This window comes from Pelobates fuscus, chromosome 5 (assembly GCF_036172605.1).
Source record: "Pelobates fuscus isolate aPelFus1 chromosome 5, aPelFus1.pri, whole genome shotgun sequence".
Classification (NCBI taxonomy): Eukaryota; Metazoa; Chordata; class Amphibia; order Anura; family Pelobatidae; genus Pelobates; species Pelobates fuscus.
In genome coordinates this window covers 129,744,659-129,764,256 of record NC_086321.1, presented here as the reverse complement: position 1 = coordinate 129,764,256, position 19,598 = coordinate 129,744,659, and the positions used below count along the sequence as shown (strand labels likewise).

General features: G+C 41.4%; 1 protein-coding gene across 1 annotated transcript in view; it reads right to left on the bottom strand.

Annotated features, from left to right (window-relative positions):
- Window positions 1–19,598, bottom strand: part of KNTC1 (kinetochore associated 1) — a 114,585-nt gene that overhangs the window by 8,572 nt on the left and 86,415 nt on the right. The window contains exons 48-60 of the mRNA XM_063454289.1: window positions 15,636–15,852; window positions 15,456–15,529; window positions 11,960–12,170; window positions 5,595–5,707; window positions 5,289–5,338; window positions 4,803–4,881; window positions 4,554–4,672; window positions 3,460–3,595; window positions 2,613–2,708; window positions 2,155–2,211; window positions 2,018–2,072; window positions 1,815–1,878; window positions 1,599–1,728 (exon numbers count right to left, since the gene is read on the bottom strand). Of these exons, the coding sequence (XP_063310359.1) occupies window positions 1,599–1,728; window positions 1,815–1,878; window positions 2,018–2,072; window positions 2,155–2,211; window positions 2,613–2,708; window positions 3,460–3,595; window positions 4,554–4,672; window positions 4,803–4,881; window positions 5,289–5,338; window positions 5,595–5,707; window positions 11,960–12,170; window positions 15,456–15,529; window positions 15,636–15,852 (1,401 nt within the window). The remainder of the gene's footprint in view (window positions 1–1,598; window positions 1,729–1,814; window positions 1,879–2,017; window positions 2,073–2,154; window positions 2,212–2,612; window positions 2,709–3,459; window positions 3,596–4,553; window positions 4,673–4,802; window positions 4,882–5,288; window positions 5,339–5,594; window positions 5,708–11,959; window positions 12,171–15,455; window positions 15,530–15,635; window positions 15,853–19,598) is intronic.

Genomic DNA, 19,598 nt, shown 5'->3' with positions numbered 1-19,598 from the left:
CCTGCCTGGAAGGACAAGCACTCTCAGGGGCCAGCCCAGATGGTGTAGATATAGCCACTGGTTTGACCCCAGTCTCTCTCGGCAGGTAGACCCACATCTCCTGGTTGCATACTTCACACCTCTGATTTCAAAATGCCTCATATTTAGTTTTACTTATCCAGTCTTTACCTTGTATGGATATGCTTACTAGTGTATAATTTTAATAGTTTAAATGATGTGTGTGCATGGTTTCCAGTCTTGGCCCTCAGATATGTGCTACTGGAATCAAACTCTTCAAAAATCCTAAAAGGATGTGTGACAAATATTCATTCAGCTCAAAGTCAGTATACCCAGATTCAAAACTTTGACTGAAAAGAGAAACAAAGTAATTCTATGTTTAAAGTAAATTTATCAACAATATTAACATTGTTTATGTCTCATTACAACAGGGATAGTAGAACAGGTATATAACAAACTTTGTTCCAGTCCAAAATGAAAGTGGCAAATAAGGCTTAAACCAGGCATTTGCACTTTATACAGTTTTGGGGATTTTAGACAGGTGGGGCCCAGGAGGCAGTAGTGAGCCAAAAGAGAGGTACCTAAAAGGAATAAGATGATCTCACAGTCAGGGTAAGCCAAGGTCGGGGACAGGCAGCGCTGGTTCAGGAACAGTATAACATGCAGATAGGTCAAGGCTCAGATGAATTATGAAATGTAGAAAATAATCCAGGCACTCCAACGAATTCCAAAATGTAGGCAATTTTATTTAGAACCAGGAGCTACACAGCAACGTTTCGACCCCAAGCTTGACAAAGGCCCTAAGGGGTCGAAACGTTGCTGTGTAGCTCCTGGTTCTAAATAAAATTGCCTACATTTTGGAATTCGTTGGAGTGCCTGGATTATTTTCTATGTTTCACAATTTTACATTTGGTCCATTTTGGTACTGGGATTTGTCCATTGGAGCACCCTGGATTCCTTGACAAAGGGTTGAGTGCACTTCCACTATTTATCTATAAGGCTCAGATGAAGACAGGATTTACCAAAGAGCACAGTATAACTGAGCACTGAGGTATGGGTAGACTGGGATTATATAGGGGAGAGGTATCCACCTCTCACATACTATTGGTTAAACAGTGATTAGTCCCGTTAAACTATTTCACGTGTTCTGTCTCTTTAAGAGGCCGGCTTTCGGGCTGGCGCGTGTCTAGAGTATGTGGAGTTTACACGGCTGGAGCTTACCGCGGCGTAGAGAGCCACGGCACCGTGTTCCACGCGTCACAGGGATGTCGCCCGTCTATCTCTGCAGCTAAACACACCGGTGTCCTCGGCGTGCATTGAGAGGGAACCGCCACAGCTGCGGACGGAGACGCGGCGAGGGACCGTGGTCGTGACAACAGTGTTGCATACTATAATTGCAGATCACATAAGTGCCCTGTAATGAATGCATACTCCCCTCCTCTCATACCTCCTCTATCCTTGGCAATGCAATTCAAAATAAAACCAACCATATGAACATGTTAGGAAGGGAAGGTGTTAATAATGTTTTCGCTCTTATTTTACTTAGGTCTTATTTCAAGCATTCATTGTATAATTTCTTAGTGATGTTTCACAGGAATTACCTGAATTTGTTGTTCTCTTTTCTCCATATGTGGAATCAATAGAAGGCACCCCAAAGTAAATGCTGGAAGATCAACTTGGGCATATTGCTTGGCAATACCAACAAGGTCCAGTTCTGCTAACACAGGACATCTGAGGAAATAGAAGTATCAGAATTAGAACACAATACTTTATAATGTGTTCCAAAAGAGCAGAGTATTAGTGCCCTGTTTGCTTACTTAAGTAGAAGCAAAAAGCTCTGGTAGCATTCTTCCACCTGGGAAGGGCTTGGAGGGCATGAAGCTGCAATGCAAGTGATAAAACGTGTAAGAAAGTGTTTGCTATCAACATTGATATGACATAAGCTGAAGATGGACCTGCTAAAAAAAAGTTTGCACCATGGAGGATCTGGTGTATAAGAGATATTGAAATTTTATCATACCAGATATGAATGGTGCCAGAATAACACTACGCCATGCTCTACTGAAGTTACTTATCTGCAAAAAAACAAAACAAAAAAATGTATTCATTTATTTTTAACCGTGGCTCTTTTGTTTGTCTCACTACTAAAATACATACCTCCCATAGGCAGTGCACACCAGTGATGGCTACTAAAACTTTTCGGAGATAAGTAATCTAGGAGAAAATAAATAAATAAATAAATATATATAGTTATACATACTTCTATGGATTGGCCAACAAAGAATAAAAATAAATAAATAAATAAACCATTAAAAGCGGTCAGAAAGAAAATAGATTTCCTTTAAAAATAAATATACTTTTGCTGACCATCATGACTCTTGACTCTCACCAATTTCCACTTGCATTCTAAAGTTTTTTTTGTCGTAATTGATCGACTGAACATGAAGGAATAATAAACCACAATAGTAACACTGTAAACATGTAGAAGCATGTAAAAACTTCAGTATCTCTTTTTAATAAAGCGAATGATTGTGGTGTTAAAAGCAGCCTTCACAACGTTGCTGCCTGTTGTACAGAATTATTAATATCAAAATACATAGTAGCATAATTATTACCATGTTAAATCCAAGTAGTTTTTGTAATAGACCACTCCAGAGATGGGGATCATAAACATGATATTCCAAGCTAAGTTCTGTCACTAACCGTACAGCCTGGAGGGAAAAATACAAGAAAAAATATACAATTAATCCTCTTTTAGCAATACACACTAAAGCACTTCCTATTTGCCTCTTTAAAAGAAATAAAAAAGGCTAAGCATTTCACATAAAGATTTTACAAGGCGGAAGTTCTAAACCCCTGCTATACTCCAGCCCAGACAAGAGATAACACATATATACATAAGTAAACTGAAAGAGGAAGATGGAGCTTGAGCGGACAATCTGGACCACGCCCATTCAGACCAGTGGTTTTCAATGCCACGGACAGGTCATATTTTGTTTTTACCAACCACTGCATGCATACAGTTAGCTTGATGAATGGTTCGATCAGCCAAACTAGACAACATGTTGCTGTACAACACATAATTAAACCTGCAAGTGGTCTGAGTATTTAATCAGAGAAGCACTTCATTATATTGCTAGGAAAGGAACATTTCTATAATACACTCACAGAACACAGCATTCCTTGTGTAATTACTTCTAGTAAATGCAATATCAGTGCCTCTATATAAATGGATCCTAGATTACAGAATTCTTCTAGCTATAAGATCAGATTATATATGCTTTCTCATCTGCAAATTGACAGCTTTACTGTGCATATTTTGAAGACTAGGAAATAGAATAAGAAGAAAAATACCAACCAATAAACTGCTTAAGAAGGGAATCACTAGATAACCAGCAAATATTACAGTACAATTAGTACACAAACGTATTGGGCTCACAAGGGTTTCGCTGTTTAACTCACCCTGGGTTCATGACTGTGGTTCTTCCAGAGTCCTTTAATCATACCCTCCTTTGGACTGCTGTGAAAGGAGTCAAGTGTATATGGGATATTCAAAATCTCAAATTCTGAGAGAAAGATGCAGCACTTAAGGTAAGACCTGAAAATAACAATTGTTAAAACAGGAGTACTCTAATAATATCTATTTTCAATAGTGCTTTTCGCCCACAAAGTAATACATTCTTTAGAGTATTTTATTAGACTGAACCTTCATTTTAAAAGACTAAGAGATTACTATAAAAAAAAAAAAAAAAAAGTCCCTAAAAAAAAGACACTATGCTCCTTACATAGGAGTTCATCCCTGTCTATCTTCATTTTGGTAACTATAGCTGAAGCAATTTGCAAAAATAACACCAGATAAAATCCCATGTTAGACATAGCGATGTTATGGGAAGAATCAACATGATTATCAACAACATTTTGACTGTTGATGCAACCTCTGTTAGCTTGCTGAAATTTAGATTATGGGATATACTTGCAGAAGGAGTAAAGTTGCAACACAAATAAATAAGATAAAAATCAGGTCAGTAGTCCCCCTCTCCGTAATGCACTAAAAAGGCAGTCAACAGCCTGGAGAGCACCTTTAAACTTTTTATACCAGTGTCCCATTAGTTTTAAATATTTTGTATAAGGTGTTTTTTTTCTTCTAGGAGCAAATCCCATTCACCTACAACAGTGTCATTTAACCATTTAAAGCTCCATTCAGGCACACCATTTAACATATCAACTTCCTGCCTCGAGCAAGAGTCCTGGGAACTCTACCTGCAGAGTGCCAGATAAACTTTTTTTTTTAATTTACATAACTTGAACTGGCTTTCAAAAATATCATATCTCTAAGTTTGCATACTTGCCCACAAAGGACAGACTGCCCACTCACCTTGAAAACCTGCCCATTCATGCATATATACTGCCCCATTTAGCTATAAGAAAGGCATTCCATAAAATTTGCCAATGATTCAGCAAATTATTTCAGAGGCATGGTGGAGCACAGAATCAATTAAAAAAACTACACTCTAGTTAAAACAGTCAAAATTTTCGTAAACAGTGCATATACTTACTTCACTTGGTCAATAGGTTTTTTGATTAAAGAAACCACGGTGTCCGTATCAGCTAAATGAATAAGGCACTGAAGAGCTCGACGTCGGTGAGCAAAAGTCAGTTGGTTATCACCAATGGGCTGCAATATAACAAATACATGGTATGTATTGGCATCATATTACTTATATGAAACAACTAAAAAATAATTTAATTAAAAAAAACAAAAAAATATATGATCTGCTATGATAATAAGCACTAGGGCTACATACAGATGTGGCAGATGTTGCAATTGCATACAGCATCCTGGAACTGAAATCTATTGGGTACGGCTGAAGAAGGTATATAACTCTGCAAAAATGAAAAAAGAGACTTATGTTTTATTCAGACAACCACATACACATTTTCAGTTCATGAAAGAGAGACTGCTGTGTCGAGAATGATTGGCAAAGACATGAGCTATAAAAAAATAAAAACAGCATAACCATTGTTTGACATAGTTATCACAGTAAGAGAAGTCAGTAAAAAGAGTGCCTTGATTGCCATGTACTTGGTCATATTAAGTAAAGAAGACTACAAATAAATAATTTTCGAAATAATAAAAATCTTTTTCTGGCCATGCATGAAAGCAATATTTATTGCTCAAATTCCACAGGTTTAAAAAAAAAAACAAAAAAAACAAAAAAAAAAAAACATATATATATATATATATGAACATTGTTTTACAGACACAAAACAAAAAACAGATTATCACATACCTTCTGAGATCCTCATCACCTTGGACATCTCCAAATACATCTTTATTCTTCTATTAAAAAAAAGAAAGTTTTATTCTTTAAATAAGTACATCTTGCACAAAACAAAATATATTTAAAAAAAAAAATACTTCTGCAATTTTTTTTAACCCCTTAAGGACACATGACATGTGTGACATGTCATGATTCCCTTTTATTCCAGAAGTTTGGTCCTTAAGGGGTTAAACAGCTTCTATTTGAAGTTCACATAGTTTTTTCTTTTTCTAATTGGTAAATGCATATAAGAATACTGAAGCAGATGAGACTTACAGTAGCTTGCGGCAGAGCAACAGGGCACAGCCATTTCTCTAAAAGCACATCTCGGATCTTGCTCATGTTCAGGTTGTTCACATCTGATATTTGTTTAGCCGCTGTGTGAATATCTGCAATATGGTGATATGAAAACATGGAAACTGAGTAAAGCAAATGAATATAGTGAATAATACACTATATACAATACACTGTGTGAACTAATCTGCTAATCTGTCATAATGTACATGATCATACAGCACCTTCCATGAGCAACCCCCCACCCCTTTTCATTTTTTAAAAGTTGTTTGTACCCAAGTGTTATATATGTGTGACATTTAAAATAAGCATGACAGGAAATTTTTGGTGTAGGTCAGGAAATTGGGTAAAAATCCATTTGTTTTTGCTTTCAGCATTTGCATAGCATATTTGAATGAAGTTGCCCGACAAGCAAAAAGGATGTCAAGTAAGTGTTAACAGCACTGGGATCAGTTATCTATATTTCCCTTTGGCTAGCATGTGTCATAGCATCATTTTTGTATTTAGGTACACGAACAGAGGGCCAAAATTATTTGACAATGCACTCGTTGTCTTTCCTACCTTCACTGTAAGTTTAAGCATACCAGATTTCAATTACCAGCTAATTCAGTGGTTCTCAACATCTCGGTTGGGAGAAAAAAAAAAGTCCCCATGTAATTTCAAGAACTCACTTGATATAGTCAAAATGCCCATCAGTATGAACTATCAATTTTTCCTGTATGCTAAATTAGAATTCCCAGTTAAAATTAGCTGAAGATAAGACATTCAATATAGAAAGAACATCATAATCATCTTGGGGTCACTAGATTTTACTTTATTTATTTATCTTTTTAATTATTCAATCCATTAGGTAGAAAACTACATTTAACATAACTGTCCAAGTTCCATAGTTTTAAGAAATATATTCAGAATGACCTAAAAAGGCTAACTTAGCTGATACTGGTTGCAACATACCTTCATTCAATAACTAGGAAACCTAAAAATTGTGTGTTTCGCAACCCTGAATCCATCACATATATAAATATATATTTTTATTTTATTTTTTGAAATTCTTTATTTGCTTTTTCAAATCGAAAAAGTAGAAAAAGTAACAATGGTTAACATATTGGTAAAGACAAAAGTACAATAAAATACAGAGGTAAAGGTATGGAGCAATGCAGAACCTGTAATGGGAACGGAGGTAGCCGTGATTATCCTGTGATTTCGACTGGTCAGTCTTGTGGGGCATAGCGAGTGGTACTAGGCCGGTCGTAAGGGGTTAGTGCTCCAGAGGGCCTTCCCTCCCTCCCTGTGGGGGACAGTTATCCTCCTCACCAGTTAGTGTGAGTCTCGGGTCGTCGTATGCTCGTGCCATGGAGTCAGGGACCAGAGTAGTTTGTCATCTAATGGTGCCTCAGGGGTCCATCATGTTTCTATGGGGCTGTTCCCTCTCCTTGGGTTGGGGCTGCCTTCTATTCCCAGTCATCTTGTATCTATATTTTTCGAGTGCTTGTCCCCCGCACTGTTATAGAGAGGAAAGGGCTAGCTAGTACTGATTTAGTGCAACCTAGCAGATTTGCCTGTTTGAGTAAAGATATTGGGAGCATCAGCTCAGGAGTAGCTGTATTAGAGGAAGACAGGTTGTGGTGGTAGGGGACTATCATTAGGAGAGTAGATAGGGCAATCTGCAGCTCTGATCGGCTCAACTGGACAGTTTGCTGTCCCCCGGGTCCGGCATGTTGCTGACAGAGTGGATGGATTATTGGGAGGGGATGGGGATGACCCAGCGGTCATGGTCCAGGTTGGTACCAATGACAAAGTAAGAGTAAAATGGAAGGTCCTAAAGAATGATTTCAGGGAATTAGGTAGCAAACTTAAGAAAAGGACCTCCACGCTGGTATTCTCTGAGATGCCATGCGCTACAGTAGAAAGGCAGCGGGAGATTAGAGAGGTCAATGCGTGGCTGAAGTCTTGGTGCAGGAAGGAGGGTTTTGAGAGCACTGGGCAGATATTGCGCTTGTGTACAACCTTTATAGCAGTGATGGATTGCACCTAAACGGGACAGGGTCTGCAGTGCTGATGGATAGGATGGCTAGAAGGTTGGAGGAGATTTTAAACTAGTAGTGGGGGGGGGAGGGGGGTCATTGCAATCTACAAAATGGAGATAGGACAGAAAGGAGATGGGCTTTAGCTCAGTATAAGGGGTGTGGAGACAGGGAGAGGGGCAAGCTCAGAGAGTATGTAATTATGATAATTCACAAAAAATACAAGTGACTCATGATATGCAAGAAGCCTAAATAACAAAATGGGGGAACTAGAGGCAATAGCATACACTAAACAATATGACATAATAGGCATAACGGAAACATGGTAGGATGAGACATGACTGGGCAGTTAACTTAAATGGGTAAATGTTATTAAGGAAGGATAGGAAAAACAAGAAGGGTGGTTGGGTATGTTTGCATGTCAACCATGAGTTAAAGCCAAAGCTTAACCCCTTAAGGACACATGACATGTGTGACATGTCATGATTCCCTTTTATTCCAGAAGTTTGGTCCTTAAGGGGTTAAGCAAGTGGAATGTGATGAGGAAAATGTGGAAGCTTTATGGGTAAATATCTGCTTGGGGCAAAAGAAGGGAAATCAGCTATTGGTTGGGATATGTTATAAACCACCTAATGCAGGGCTCGACAAATCCCAGGCGCCAGATCGCCACGGCGACTAGAAATTTCGCCCTGGCGTCTGGGATTTGCCAGCTCTCTAGCTTTGACGGCGGCTGAAAGTGTAGGTACAGTAAAAACTGAAATGGGGGTGTTAGTTAATGAAGACCAGGAAAAGGCAGGAATTTTAAATAACTATTTCTCCTCCGTAAATATTAAGGAAGAACCCATGGCAACAGAGGTGCAAATGATTGCTGCTAAAAATTTGCAAAGTAGGCGGAGCCTAGCAGCCAAGTTGAGCGGCCACACATCGGATGAGCTCCATGCTTAAAAAAAAAAAAAAAAAGCCAAAACAGCTCAAATCACCACAATAAGCCCTAACATTGCCTGCTTTTCAGCTCCAGAGACAAGGGCTTACCACAGCGACCGTGCATAAGGGAATCCGTACCCAGACGGCACAAGGGAGGCGGCCGATCCCTCCACCGACTGCAGCATGCTTAGCTGAAAGTCTCCCCGGCACACTCTCACCCCCTTCCCCTGGACGCTGCACACTATGCTCAACACACTGTGTGCAATCAACTTATGCCTGCATCTGTGTGCAATCAACTTATGCTAGTCACCTCGCTAGCAAGCACCATATCATATATCATTATTAGCCCTAGCTTAGTCTTATAAATGCAGATACGCTATACGCAATCTTTATTGTACCTCTCTCTCAAGCATATTCTGTACTTGTAATGCTTTAATCTTAGTGCTACTTTTATGTTATCTTGTTCTATTATTACACATATATTCATATTCATAAAGCTCAAGATGCCTAGCATCTGTCCTGCACTCAAACACAAGTGTCCAGCTCTTACACACAATATAACTGTTACGCAAGCTACTACCAGGTTACGAGCAATAGTTCTCACCTGTTACATACCTGTCTAACTTAAATCATATCACTAGTACACCACACGCATGTCTCACTAGCCTTAATAACCAAGCTACTCAATCTGAGACAACGCAGACTAGTTACATAAGTTCACAGAAAATAAAAATGTGCAAATTTTCCATGCCACTGTTTAACCTATATACCTACGTCTATGTATAAATGTACGCTGTTGTGGCGTTTGACACTGCCTTGAACTCACCTGCACAACAAAAATAAATTGAAAAAATAAATAAAATTAAAAACATTTTTTTTTATTTTTTTTAACATTTGCAGAATAATTGTGATTGGTTAACTCAAGACAAGGTGCTGTAGCAACTAAAGAAAGTTAATATAAACAAAGCTCCAGGGCCTGACGGTATCCATCCACGAGTACTTAAGGAACTAAGTGTAGAAATAAGTAAACCTCTGTTTTTAATCTTTCAAGATTCTTTTCTTTCAGGAAGTGTTCCGGGGGATTGGAGGCAAATGTGGTTCAAAATATATATTCAAAAAAGGGTTCAAAATCCTTGCCTGGAAATTATAGATCTGTAAGATTAACTTCTGTGGCTGGGAAAATATTTGAAAGGTCATTAAGGGATAATATTCAAGAATTCCTTCAGAAGAACATGGTTATCAGCAAAAATCTGCATGGTTTTATGAAGCAAGGTCATGTCAAACAAACTTGATTGCTTTCTATGAAGTAGTAAGTAGAGTAGAGGTATAGATCAGGGTGTTGCAGTGGATGTGATCTATTTGGATTTTGCCAAGGCATTTGATACAGTTCCACACACTATAAATTAGTGTTCAAACTCAAGGAAATCGGTCTAGATGAAAATGCTTGTTTTTGGGTAGAACATTGGCTTAAAAATAGAGTACAAAGAGTTGTCATTAATGGTAAATTGTCAAGCTGGACAGAGGTGGCAAGTGGTGTCCCTCAGGGTTCTGTTCTGGGACCCCTTCAATTTACTGGCAACATATTTCTAAATGATCTTGAAAAAAGCATTGAAAGTCATGTTTCAGTGTTTGCAGATGACACAAAACTCTGTAAAGTAATACAATGCGAGCAAGATATTACTTTGCTGCAGAGGGATTTAGATAGACTGGGCACTCAAGTGGCAGATGACATTTAATGTTGAAAAATGCAAAATTATGCACTTCGGCGTAAAGAATGCACAAGCAACATATACCCTTAATGGAAGCAAATTAGGGATAACAACACACGGAAAGGAGTTGAAGGAGGGATTGTTATAGACAACAAACTATGCAACAATGTGCATTGTCAATCAGCAGTGGCTAAGGCCAGTAAGGTATTGTCATGCATGAAAAAGGGCATTCATTATCGGGATGAGAATATCATTTTGCCTCTTTATAAATCACCGGTAAGACCACGTATTGAATATGCTGTGCAATTTTGGGCACCTGTTCTAAAGAAGGATATTATGACACTAGACAAAGTGCAGAGGCGGGCTACAAAACTAATAAAAGGAATGGAATATATCAGCTATGAAGGTTAACAAATTTAAACCTCTTTAGTTTAGAAAAACATCGCCTGAGAGGGGATATGATAACATTATAGAAATACATTCGGGGCCAATATAAACCATTGTGTGAAAATCTATTCACAAACCGGACACAAGGTCGTGCATTTAGACTAGAAGAAAGAAGATTTCGTCTAAGGCAAACGAAAGGTTTTTTTACTGTAAGAATAAGGATGTGGAATTCTCTGCCTGAAGAAGTGGTTTTATCAGAGTCCATACAGATGTTGAAACAGCATACTTTCAAAAACAGAATATTCAAGGATATAATTTTTCAATGTGGGGTAATAGCTGCTTGATCCAAGGATCAATCTGACTGCCATTCTTGGGTCAAGAAGGAATTTTTTTCCTAGTTTGTTGCAAAATTGGAAGTTCTTCAAACTGTTTTTTTTTTGCCTTCTTTTGGATCAACAGCAAAATACAAATGTGATGAAGGCTGAACTTGATGGACGCACGTCTCTTTTAAGCTATGTAAATGTCGAGGCTCTTATGGGTTGAAGATTGTGGCTTAGTAGTAAATATATATATTATATATTATAGTTACCCAGAAACCTGGGTAATTTTAACAGAGGGAGTGTCAAACAGCTTTGCAAGTAGTTAGTCGACTCTTCCCCCCCCCCCCCTCTCTTCTTTCTTTACTCTTCTACCCTACCCCCGCCCACCCTCTATTTATTTTTCTATGTTTGATATGATTACTGGAGACCTGCGTGTCCCATCCCTGATGTTTTACTATACATCTGATTTGACTCTAAAATGAAAACTGCCAATAAAAAAATATTTACAAAAAAAATATGAAAAATTAAAAAGAATGCTGTTGCTATTTTCTTCCTGTGTGAATATTAAGGAAATTCTTACTCCCAACCACAAAAAGATTGTGTGTTTTAAAAATAGAAAATATGATGACTAAAAAAACATAGTAATGTCTAAAAAAAGTATAAACCAGTTGTTTAAAAAATAAGTGTTAAAGTGTGTGGGTTAACAAAACTAAACTAGAACTACATTTCCATTTTATACATTCATATTTTAAAGTGATATATAGCATTTTATTGGTTCTGTAATGTGAAACTATACATTTACAGGTTTATTACTGTAAAAAATACAAGCATGTTTACAGACATACAGTGCTCTAAATCTGGAGCTGCAAATGGAGTGTCACAGTTAACGCTGGAGACAAGAGACAATGAAGCAAGAGAGAATGTTCTGGTACAATGCATACTTAACATAAGACACAAATGTAATGTGTCTGCTTCCTACAGACCTGGATAATCTCTGCCTGTTGGTATTCTTATTCTTCTTTCCACACTACTGTGTTCGTAGAGAGACACTATAAGATTGGCTGGTTTTCCTATCTGTTTGTGGAACTCAGCAGAGTCCAGCTTATGAGAGATCAGAACATTCTCTGTAGCAGACCTTTGATATTGCACACCAAGTTTCTTTATCAGCACCTCAGCTCGGTCTTGTGCTTCTTCCTTAAAACAATCAAATTGGTAAAAAATAAAATAAAAATTAGAGATAAAAGTGAAGTATGTGATTAAATAGCAAATGTCATAACTTCAGGTTATAGATTATTGCATAAAAATGTTATTGTAACATATACACTAATCAGCCACAACTTTGAAACACAACAACCTGTCTAATATCGTGTAGGTACCCCTTTCACTGCCAAAACCGCTCTGATGCGTCCAGATAAGGACTCCACCAGACCTCTGAACGTGTCCCGTGGAATCTGGCACCAAGACATTAGCAGCAGATCCTTGATCTGAAAATTGCTAGGTGGGGCCCCCATGATTTGCTCATGCTCAATCAGATTGAGATCTAAGAAATTTGGAGGAACAGTCACTTCCTGACCTCTGGCACTGGAGGTACCCTCTCCCTCCCTCAGTCACTTACCTGAGGCAGCGACGATGTCCCTCGTCGCTGTCTCCTCCTCCATGCTGCTCCTCCTTCTGATTCCGTCGGCCGGTGGGCGAGACTGATCCCGCTCAACGGCCGAGGAGACCTAATGCGCATTAGGTCTCACCATAGGAATTTCAATTCTTTTTCTATGGGGAAATGAGCGACGCTGGAGGTCCTCACACAGCAAAAAGGACGTCCAGCGACGCTCTAGCAAGGAAAATCAATCGGTGTTGTCTAAGAAATAAAATGAAATGTAGAAATTCACACTTCTGTATTTAGCTCGATCATGGAACTGAGTGACTCCATCTTGGTTCCCTTCATGTTAATTTCAGAAGCCACCAAATTTACAGTAGCAGGAAAATTCTACAACTTTTCTCTGAGAAAAGACCAGAACAATCCATAAACAATTGTATATGTGAAAAACGGTGTATATATATATATATATATATATATATTTTTTTTTTTAAATTCTTTATTTTTGTTGTGCATGTTATAACAAAAGAGCTTGCACAGCCACGACAGCATGGGCAAAAACAATGACAGTAAAGAAAGACATCATCATGGCATATGTAAAACAGCACAAATTTTTAAGGGAGATAGGTTACGATAGGTTAGTGCGCAACTACAAGAGATGCCTACCTACTGGGTATGTTAGGGGATTCAGACAGTGTGCTATACCCTGGGGCCCAGCTCAGTAACATGTTAGGGCTACACATTATTCATTGTATAGAGTAGTGAGAGCTATACAGTCCTGTATAGCAGCCTCAGGTTAGAGTTGTTCATGCACAGATTAGGTCAAACGTCAGAGTTTAGAATGTGCTAAAACAGTTGCTTTACTGGGTATGTGTCTATGGTTCAATGTAGAACTGACTGTATAATTAACAAATATTAATAATAGATAAACAATGTTTAAGCCATGCATGTAGTTGTGTGTCAGTTAACGCATGTAGTCATTGCTAGTCAAGTAATTAGGCTAGTGCAGTGTAGCTTTTTTTACATACAGTTGTGTTTGAGCCCTCGAACGTCCCTTCACAGGTAGCCCTTCATGTGCAACTAGGTACATAAAAAGAAACGTGCCTGCAAAAAAAGAGTCTATTGAGCTAAATTCATGTACTGGGCAAGCACAAAGTCACATAAGCTGGATCCTCAGTAGGAGGAACCTCTGTTTTCCGCAGGCTCTGAGGTGTTGTCCGACGGTTAGAGGAGCAGGTCAGGAAGCTGGTATGTTCATGGCGGTGGGTCTTGCTTATGACTGGCAGCGGTGTATCAGTCCTGAACTTGGGGTGTTCATCCCACCCCTGTGCTCGGGAAGACGTAGGTGTATGCCTGAGGGGGGGCTGGTTCGGCGTGCTTCATGGTGGCTCTCCCGCCCCAGGCTCTGCGAGGGGTCCGCTTTTAGTGGCCACAGACTCGGGGGCTCTTGTCTGAGTCCGGGTTTTTCCCGCAAGGGGTGCGCCGGAGGCCCCCGGTGTGATTGCGCCTCACATGGCGGGGGGCTTTCTGTCGTGGTGGTCTGAGCGTAGGGTGTTTTCCCTTGATGGCCCTCGGCCCGGGTGGGCCCTATCTGCTGGTGGTCATGGCTCGTGGGTTGCGAGAGCCCGTAGGGCCTACCTGTGCCAGCCGCTCCTGACCCCTTTGGTGGCTCCCCCGGCTTTGTGCTCGTGTGGGTTCGATTCGAGCTTCAAGTTGTGCCCAGAAGCGGAGGAAGAGCTTGTCGAGCCGTTCTTACAGGCTTACGTGTGGGGCTGTGATGGTTGGTGGTTCAGGTAAGTTCAGTCCTGTATGTCCGTCCGCCATTTTGTGGGAGCACATGGCTGTCCTGGCCCTAGTCACCATCGCCGCTCGCTGGAGTCAAGGGTAGGTGAGGCAGCCAGTGGGGACCGGGATAACCCCCGCCGGTCCAGAGGGAGGCAGAGGAGATGTCTGTGCCCGTAGCAGCCTGTGCAGTGGCAGGGCAGCGGCCGTCTACCCCGTCCTCCGCTCAACAAGGCCGCGTTCCACGGGAGGCTGCTGGATCAGCCCGAGCTTTAGCTTGTCTGTTTTGGGGTCAGGCAGCCTTCTCTCCAGAGTGCTTTTCCCCCCTTTTCAGTCCGTTTGTTGCTCATTTAATGTATATTTTATCAGTTTTAGGCCTCGGGAGTCAGGAGCTCAGGGAACCTGCGTCTGATCAGTTTGGCGGCTTAGCCCCGCCCCCAAAAACGGTGTATATTTAAAAATGACAGAGGACAAAAAAAAAAGCAACAGATGAAAAAACCCAACAGATTTAAAGAGTTACTCCAACTCTATGACCACTTCTGATTTTAGAAGTGGTCATGGAGCAAGCAATCTATATGTGCATTGTTTTTTTTGCTGAAAACACTGCACACAGACCGTTTCTCTATATTGTCAGAGTTCTGCTCATGTGCCCTGACTGAACTGGATTATGATGTATTTGCTAAGGAAGAAAAATTAAGAAAAAAAAACAAGTCGGCACAATTTAGTCGTGATTTCCATGTTTTATTCAAAGGAGTAATTTAAAAAAAAAAAAAGTGATAGTTCCCTTTAATGACTAGGTAACCTAGTGTCAATGCTAATACCTGCTAAGACAAACCTGTTATCAACTATATCAATTAATACAAGGCTATACATACTAAGAGAAACATCATGATGTGCTTTTCTTTTCCAAGTATTTGAATATTGTTTTATCTCTTTTCATGGTAAGTAAATAACACCATCTTCCTCTGGTGATTAGAAGAAAAACAATAAACAAACATACAAAACAAAATAGAGGGTTTCACATCCTTCTGCTTTTGCAACAGACACTAAAAGACTTACTCAGTTACCCTTTTTTTCCCAGTCATTGCACGAGCAAATCTTACCTTTGGTGATAAGGTGTTTTTCCACTTTTCAGCCAAACGAAGACAAAATTTTAGTGCATGAATCTTATCAGGTCCTAAAACACCAATTGAAAATACACAATAAATATTTTTGCCTAGTACAAATTAGCACCATACAACTTGTTTTTCATTTCTAAAATACAATATTAGTTGGACTCTTACCAGTTGGGAGTTCTTGGGCAATTCTGTGTGCAATAGCTGCAGCCCATTCTGGATTACTTATGGACTGCAAGTAAGACTGAATGGTTTTAACCGTTTTAGCAGTTTCCTTGGTAATGATGGAGGAGGTTTCATTGTTTTTCAGCTTTAGTGCTTTAGGTCTTAAGCTCTTCTCAAAAATATGCTTGACAGCAGTCATATACAAAGTATCTAAAGAAACCTTCATTAGGGTGGAAAAGCACAAAACAGGATTAATATTTTATATTTAATTATAAAATATTTTACAAGGATGGACACATTAAGATTTTTCTTGTTTTCAAGTATGTCCTGGGTCTTTGTCCACAAAACATTACATTATTACAATAAGATACAATATTACAAAAATATAATATACAAACTATATATATATACACACACACACAAACATATATATATATATATATATATATATACACACACATTGTAGTAGCTTGCACTCCAAGAAGACTTTTGTAGTGCCCGGTGCTGGTTGTGGCAAAGGTAGATATGGGTGTAGAAACAATCGCACTCCTGGGACTTGGTTGAAGTAGTAAAATTTAGCTTTTAATTATTCCATATAAAATATCAACGTTTCAGCTCCAACATGGAGCTTTCATCAGGCAAATTTATATATAAATTTAATACATAACAGGTAATAAATATTTTCAAAGGTGCATTCTGTGTTGAGGTATATTGCCATAGATCTCTTAATAGATTTTAGATTTAACTGTGTCACGGAGGTTATTCCATAATTGCGGTGCTCTGAAGGAAAAGGAGGATTGAAACACTATTTTTGTATTGCGGTATGCTATATATCGTGCAAGTACTGGATCGGAGATTATAGGAGGTCGGAACAGCAGGGGAGAGCCTACTACTCCGGTCGGGTGGGAACGTCCCTGAAGTACTCTAATGCTGGAAAGATGAAGAGTGCGTCGGGATTCCAGCGACAACCAGCTTAGCTCTTTTAACATGTCACAGTTTTGGGTAAAGTAATTACATTCTAGTACAAAGCAGCAGAACGAATTATATAACGTATTAAAGTGTATTAAAGGAGCACTAAGGAGCAGGAACACAATCATGTATTCCTGACCCTATAGGGTTAAAACCACCATCAAGCCCCCCTGTCCCCCTCATGCCTCCCTAAATATAGTAAAATCTTATTTGTATTCAAGTCTGAAGCTGCAGGATTTGTCCCTGTTTCCTTTTGACCTGCCCCCTGCCTGCTGACATCAGCAGAAGTGGTAGCCTGATCCAATCACAGTGCTTCTGAGACTGACAAAGAGGCAGATCAGGGGCAGAGCCAGCATGATTTAAACACAGCCCTGGCCAATCAGCATCTCCTCATAGAGATGAATTGAATCAATGAATCTCTATGAGGAAAGTTCAGTGTCTGCATGCAGAGGGTGGAGACACTGAATGTTTGGATGCATTATAGGCAGCCATGACCCAGGACGGATCTCTAACAGCCATCTAAGGAGTGACCAGTGAAGTTTTCACTAGGCTGTAATGTAAACACTGCATTTTCCCTGAAAAGACAGTGTTTACAGCAAAAAGCCTGAAGGTAATAATTCTACTCATCAGAACAAATTCAATAAGCTGTAGTTGTTCTGGTGACTATAGTGTCCTTTTAAGATGGGTTTGTGGTTCAGGTGCATACACTACATCCCTATAATCAATGACCGGCATTAGCATTTGTTGCACTGTTTCTTTACTGTAGGGCTTAGGCAGGAATTGTTTATGTACAGGGCACCTAGTTTTGGGTAAAGTTTTGAAGAGATTTTTTCAATGTGAAGGCCAAATGGGCAGCAAGTGTACAGAAGAGCAGATATCATGAATTATTTGAATGACTTTCAGTTCTAGATTGCAGGGAACAGACAGACACGTGGGGAAAAATATTTGGTAATTAAAGGGACTCTATAGTCACCATATAAAAGCAAGAAAGACAGGTCCCCCAGCCTTCCTTCTTGCTTTTATATGAACTTTCATTCATTAAAAAAAAAAAAAATTGTGTTTTTATATTAAAAACTTACCTCCGTTCCAGCGCCGAGCTCCCCGCTCGGCCGCGCCCCCTTTTTCGTCAAAATGACGAAATCGCGGGGCCCAATGGGACGGCTTCGCGCTGCACCAATCGCGTTCTTCATAAAGCGGCATTGAATGCCGCCCTATGAAGAACCTGAGCGCTTTACCGCGCATGTGCGCGGAATGCGCGTTCGCGAGCTGAACTGTCTGACTGACAGCTCAGCTCGCTTTCTAAAATTATCAATAAGGGGGGGGACCTACTGTCCCCCCCCGGCCCCCACCCCTGTGCGGCGGGTGGGGGCCCTAAAATTATCAATAAGGGGGGGACCTACTGTCCCCCCCCCCGGCCCCCACCCCTGTGCGGCGGGTGGGGGCCCTAAAATTATCAATGAGGGGGGGAACTACTGTCCCCCCCCCGGCCCCCACCCCTGAGCGGCGGGTGGGGGCCCTACAATTATCAATAAGGGGGGGACCTACTGTCCCCCCCGGCCCCCACCCCTGTGCGGCGGGTGGGGGCCCTACAATTATCAATGAGGGGGGGGACTACTGTCCCCCCCCCGGCCCCCACCCCTGAGCGGCGGGTGGGGGCCCTACAATTATCAATAAGGGGGGGACCTACTGTCCCCCCCGGCCCCCACCCCTGTGCGGCGGGTGGGGGCCCTACAATTATCAATGAGGGGGGAGACTTACTGCCCCCCTAAGGCATCCACCCCTGAGCGGCGGGTGGGGGCCCTAAAATGATCAATGAGGGGGGGACCTACTGTCCCCCCCCGGCCCCCACCCCTGTGCGGCGGGTGGGGGCCCTAAAATTATCAATAAGGGGGGGACCTACTGTCCCCCCCGGCCCCCACCCCTGTGCGGCGGGTGGGGGCCCTACAATTATCAATGAGGGGGGGGACTTACTGCCCCCCTAAGGCCCCCACCCCTGTGCGGCGGGTGGGGGCCCTACAATTATCAATGAGGGGGGGGACTTACTGCCCCCCTAAGGCATCCACCCCTGAGCGGCGGGTGGGGGCCCTACAATTATCAATAAGGGGGGGACCTACTGTCCCCCCCGGCCCCCACCCCTGTGCGGCGGGTGGGGGCCCTACAATTATCAATGAGGGGGGGGACTTACTGCCCCCCCCGGCATCCACCCCTGAGCGGCAGGTGGGGGCCCTAAAATGATCAATGAGGGGGGGACCTACTGTCCCCCCCCCGGCCCCCACCCCTGAGCGGCGGGTGGGGGCCCTACAATTATCAATAAGGGGGGGACCTACTGTCCCCCCCGGCCCCCACCCCTGTGCGGCGGGTGGGGGCCCTAAAATTATCAATGAGGGGGGGGACTTACTGTCCCCCCCCCGGCCCCCACCCCTGAGCGGCGGGTGGGGGCCCTAAAATTATCAATAAGGGGGGGGACCTATTATCCCCCCCCGGCCCCCACCCCTGAGCGGTGGGTGGGGGCCCTAAATACAAAGGGGGGGGGGGGACCCTAGTTAACCCTCCCCCCCCCCAAAAAAAAAATATCTCCCTACCTACCCCTCTCACCCTAAAAATAATGAGGGGGGACCATTAACTAAAAACCTGTAAAAAAGAAAAAATGAGATAAAATCAACTTACCATTCGATGTTTTCTTTCTTCTAAAATCTTCTTTCTTCAGCCCCAAAAAAGGCCAAATAAAAATCCATAATAACCGACGCAATTAAAAAAAAACAAAAAAAAAAAAACGAGCGCAAAAAAAAATAATCCATCTTCACCCATGGAGGGCTCCGCGCAGACTGAGCTCCGCAGGGCGGGGGAAGGCTTATAAAGCCTTGCCCCGCCCTGCAATTATGCTAAGAACACTCTGATTGGTGGGTTTAAGCCAATCAGAGTGCTCTTTGTCATTTTACAAGCGTGGGAAAGTTCTTTGGAATTTTCCCACGCTTGTAAAATGACACAGAGCACTGT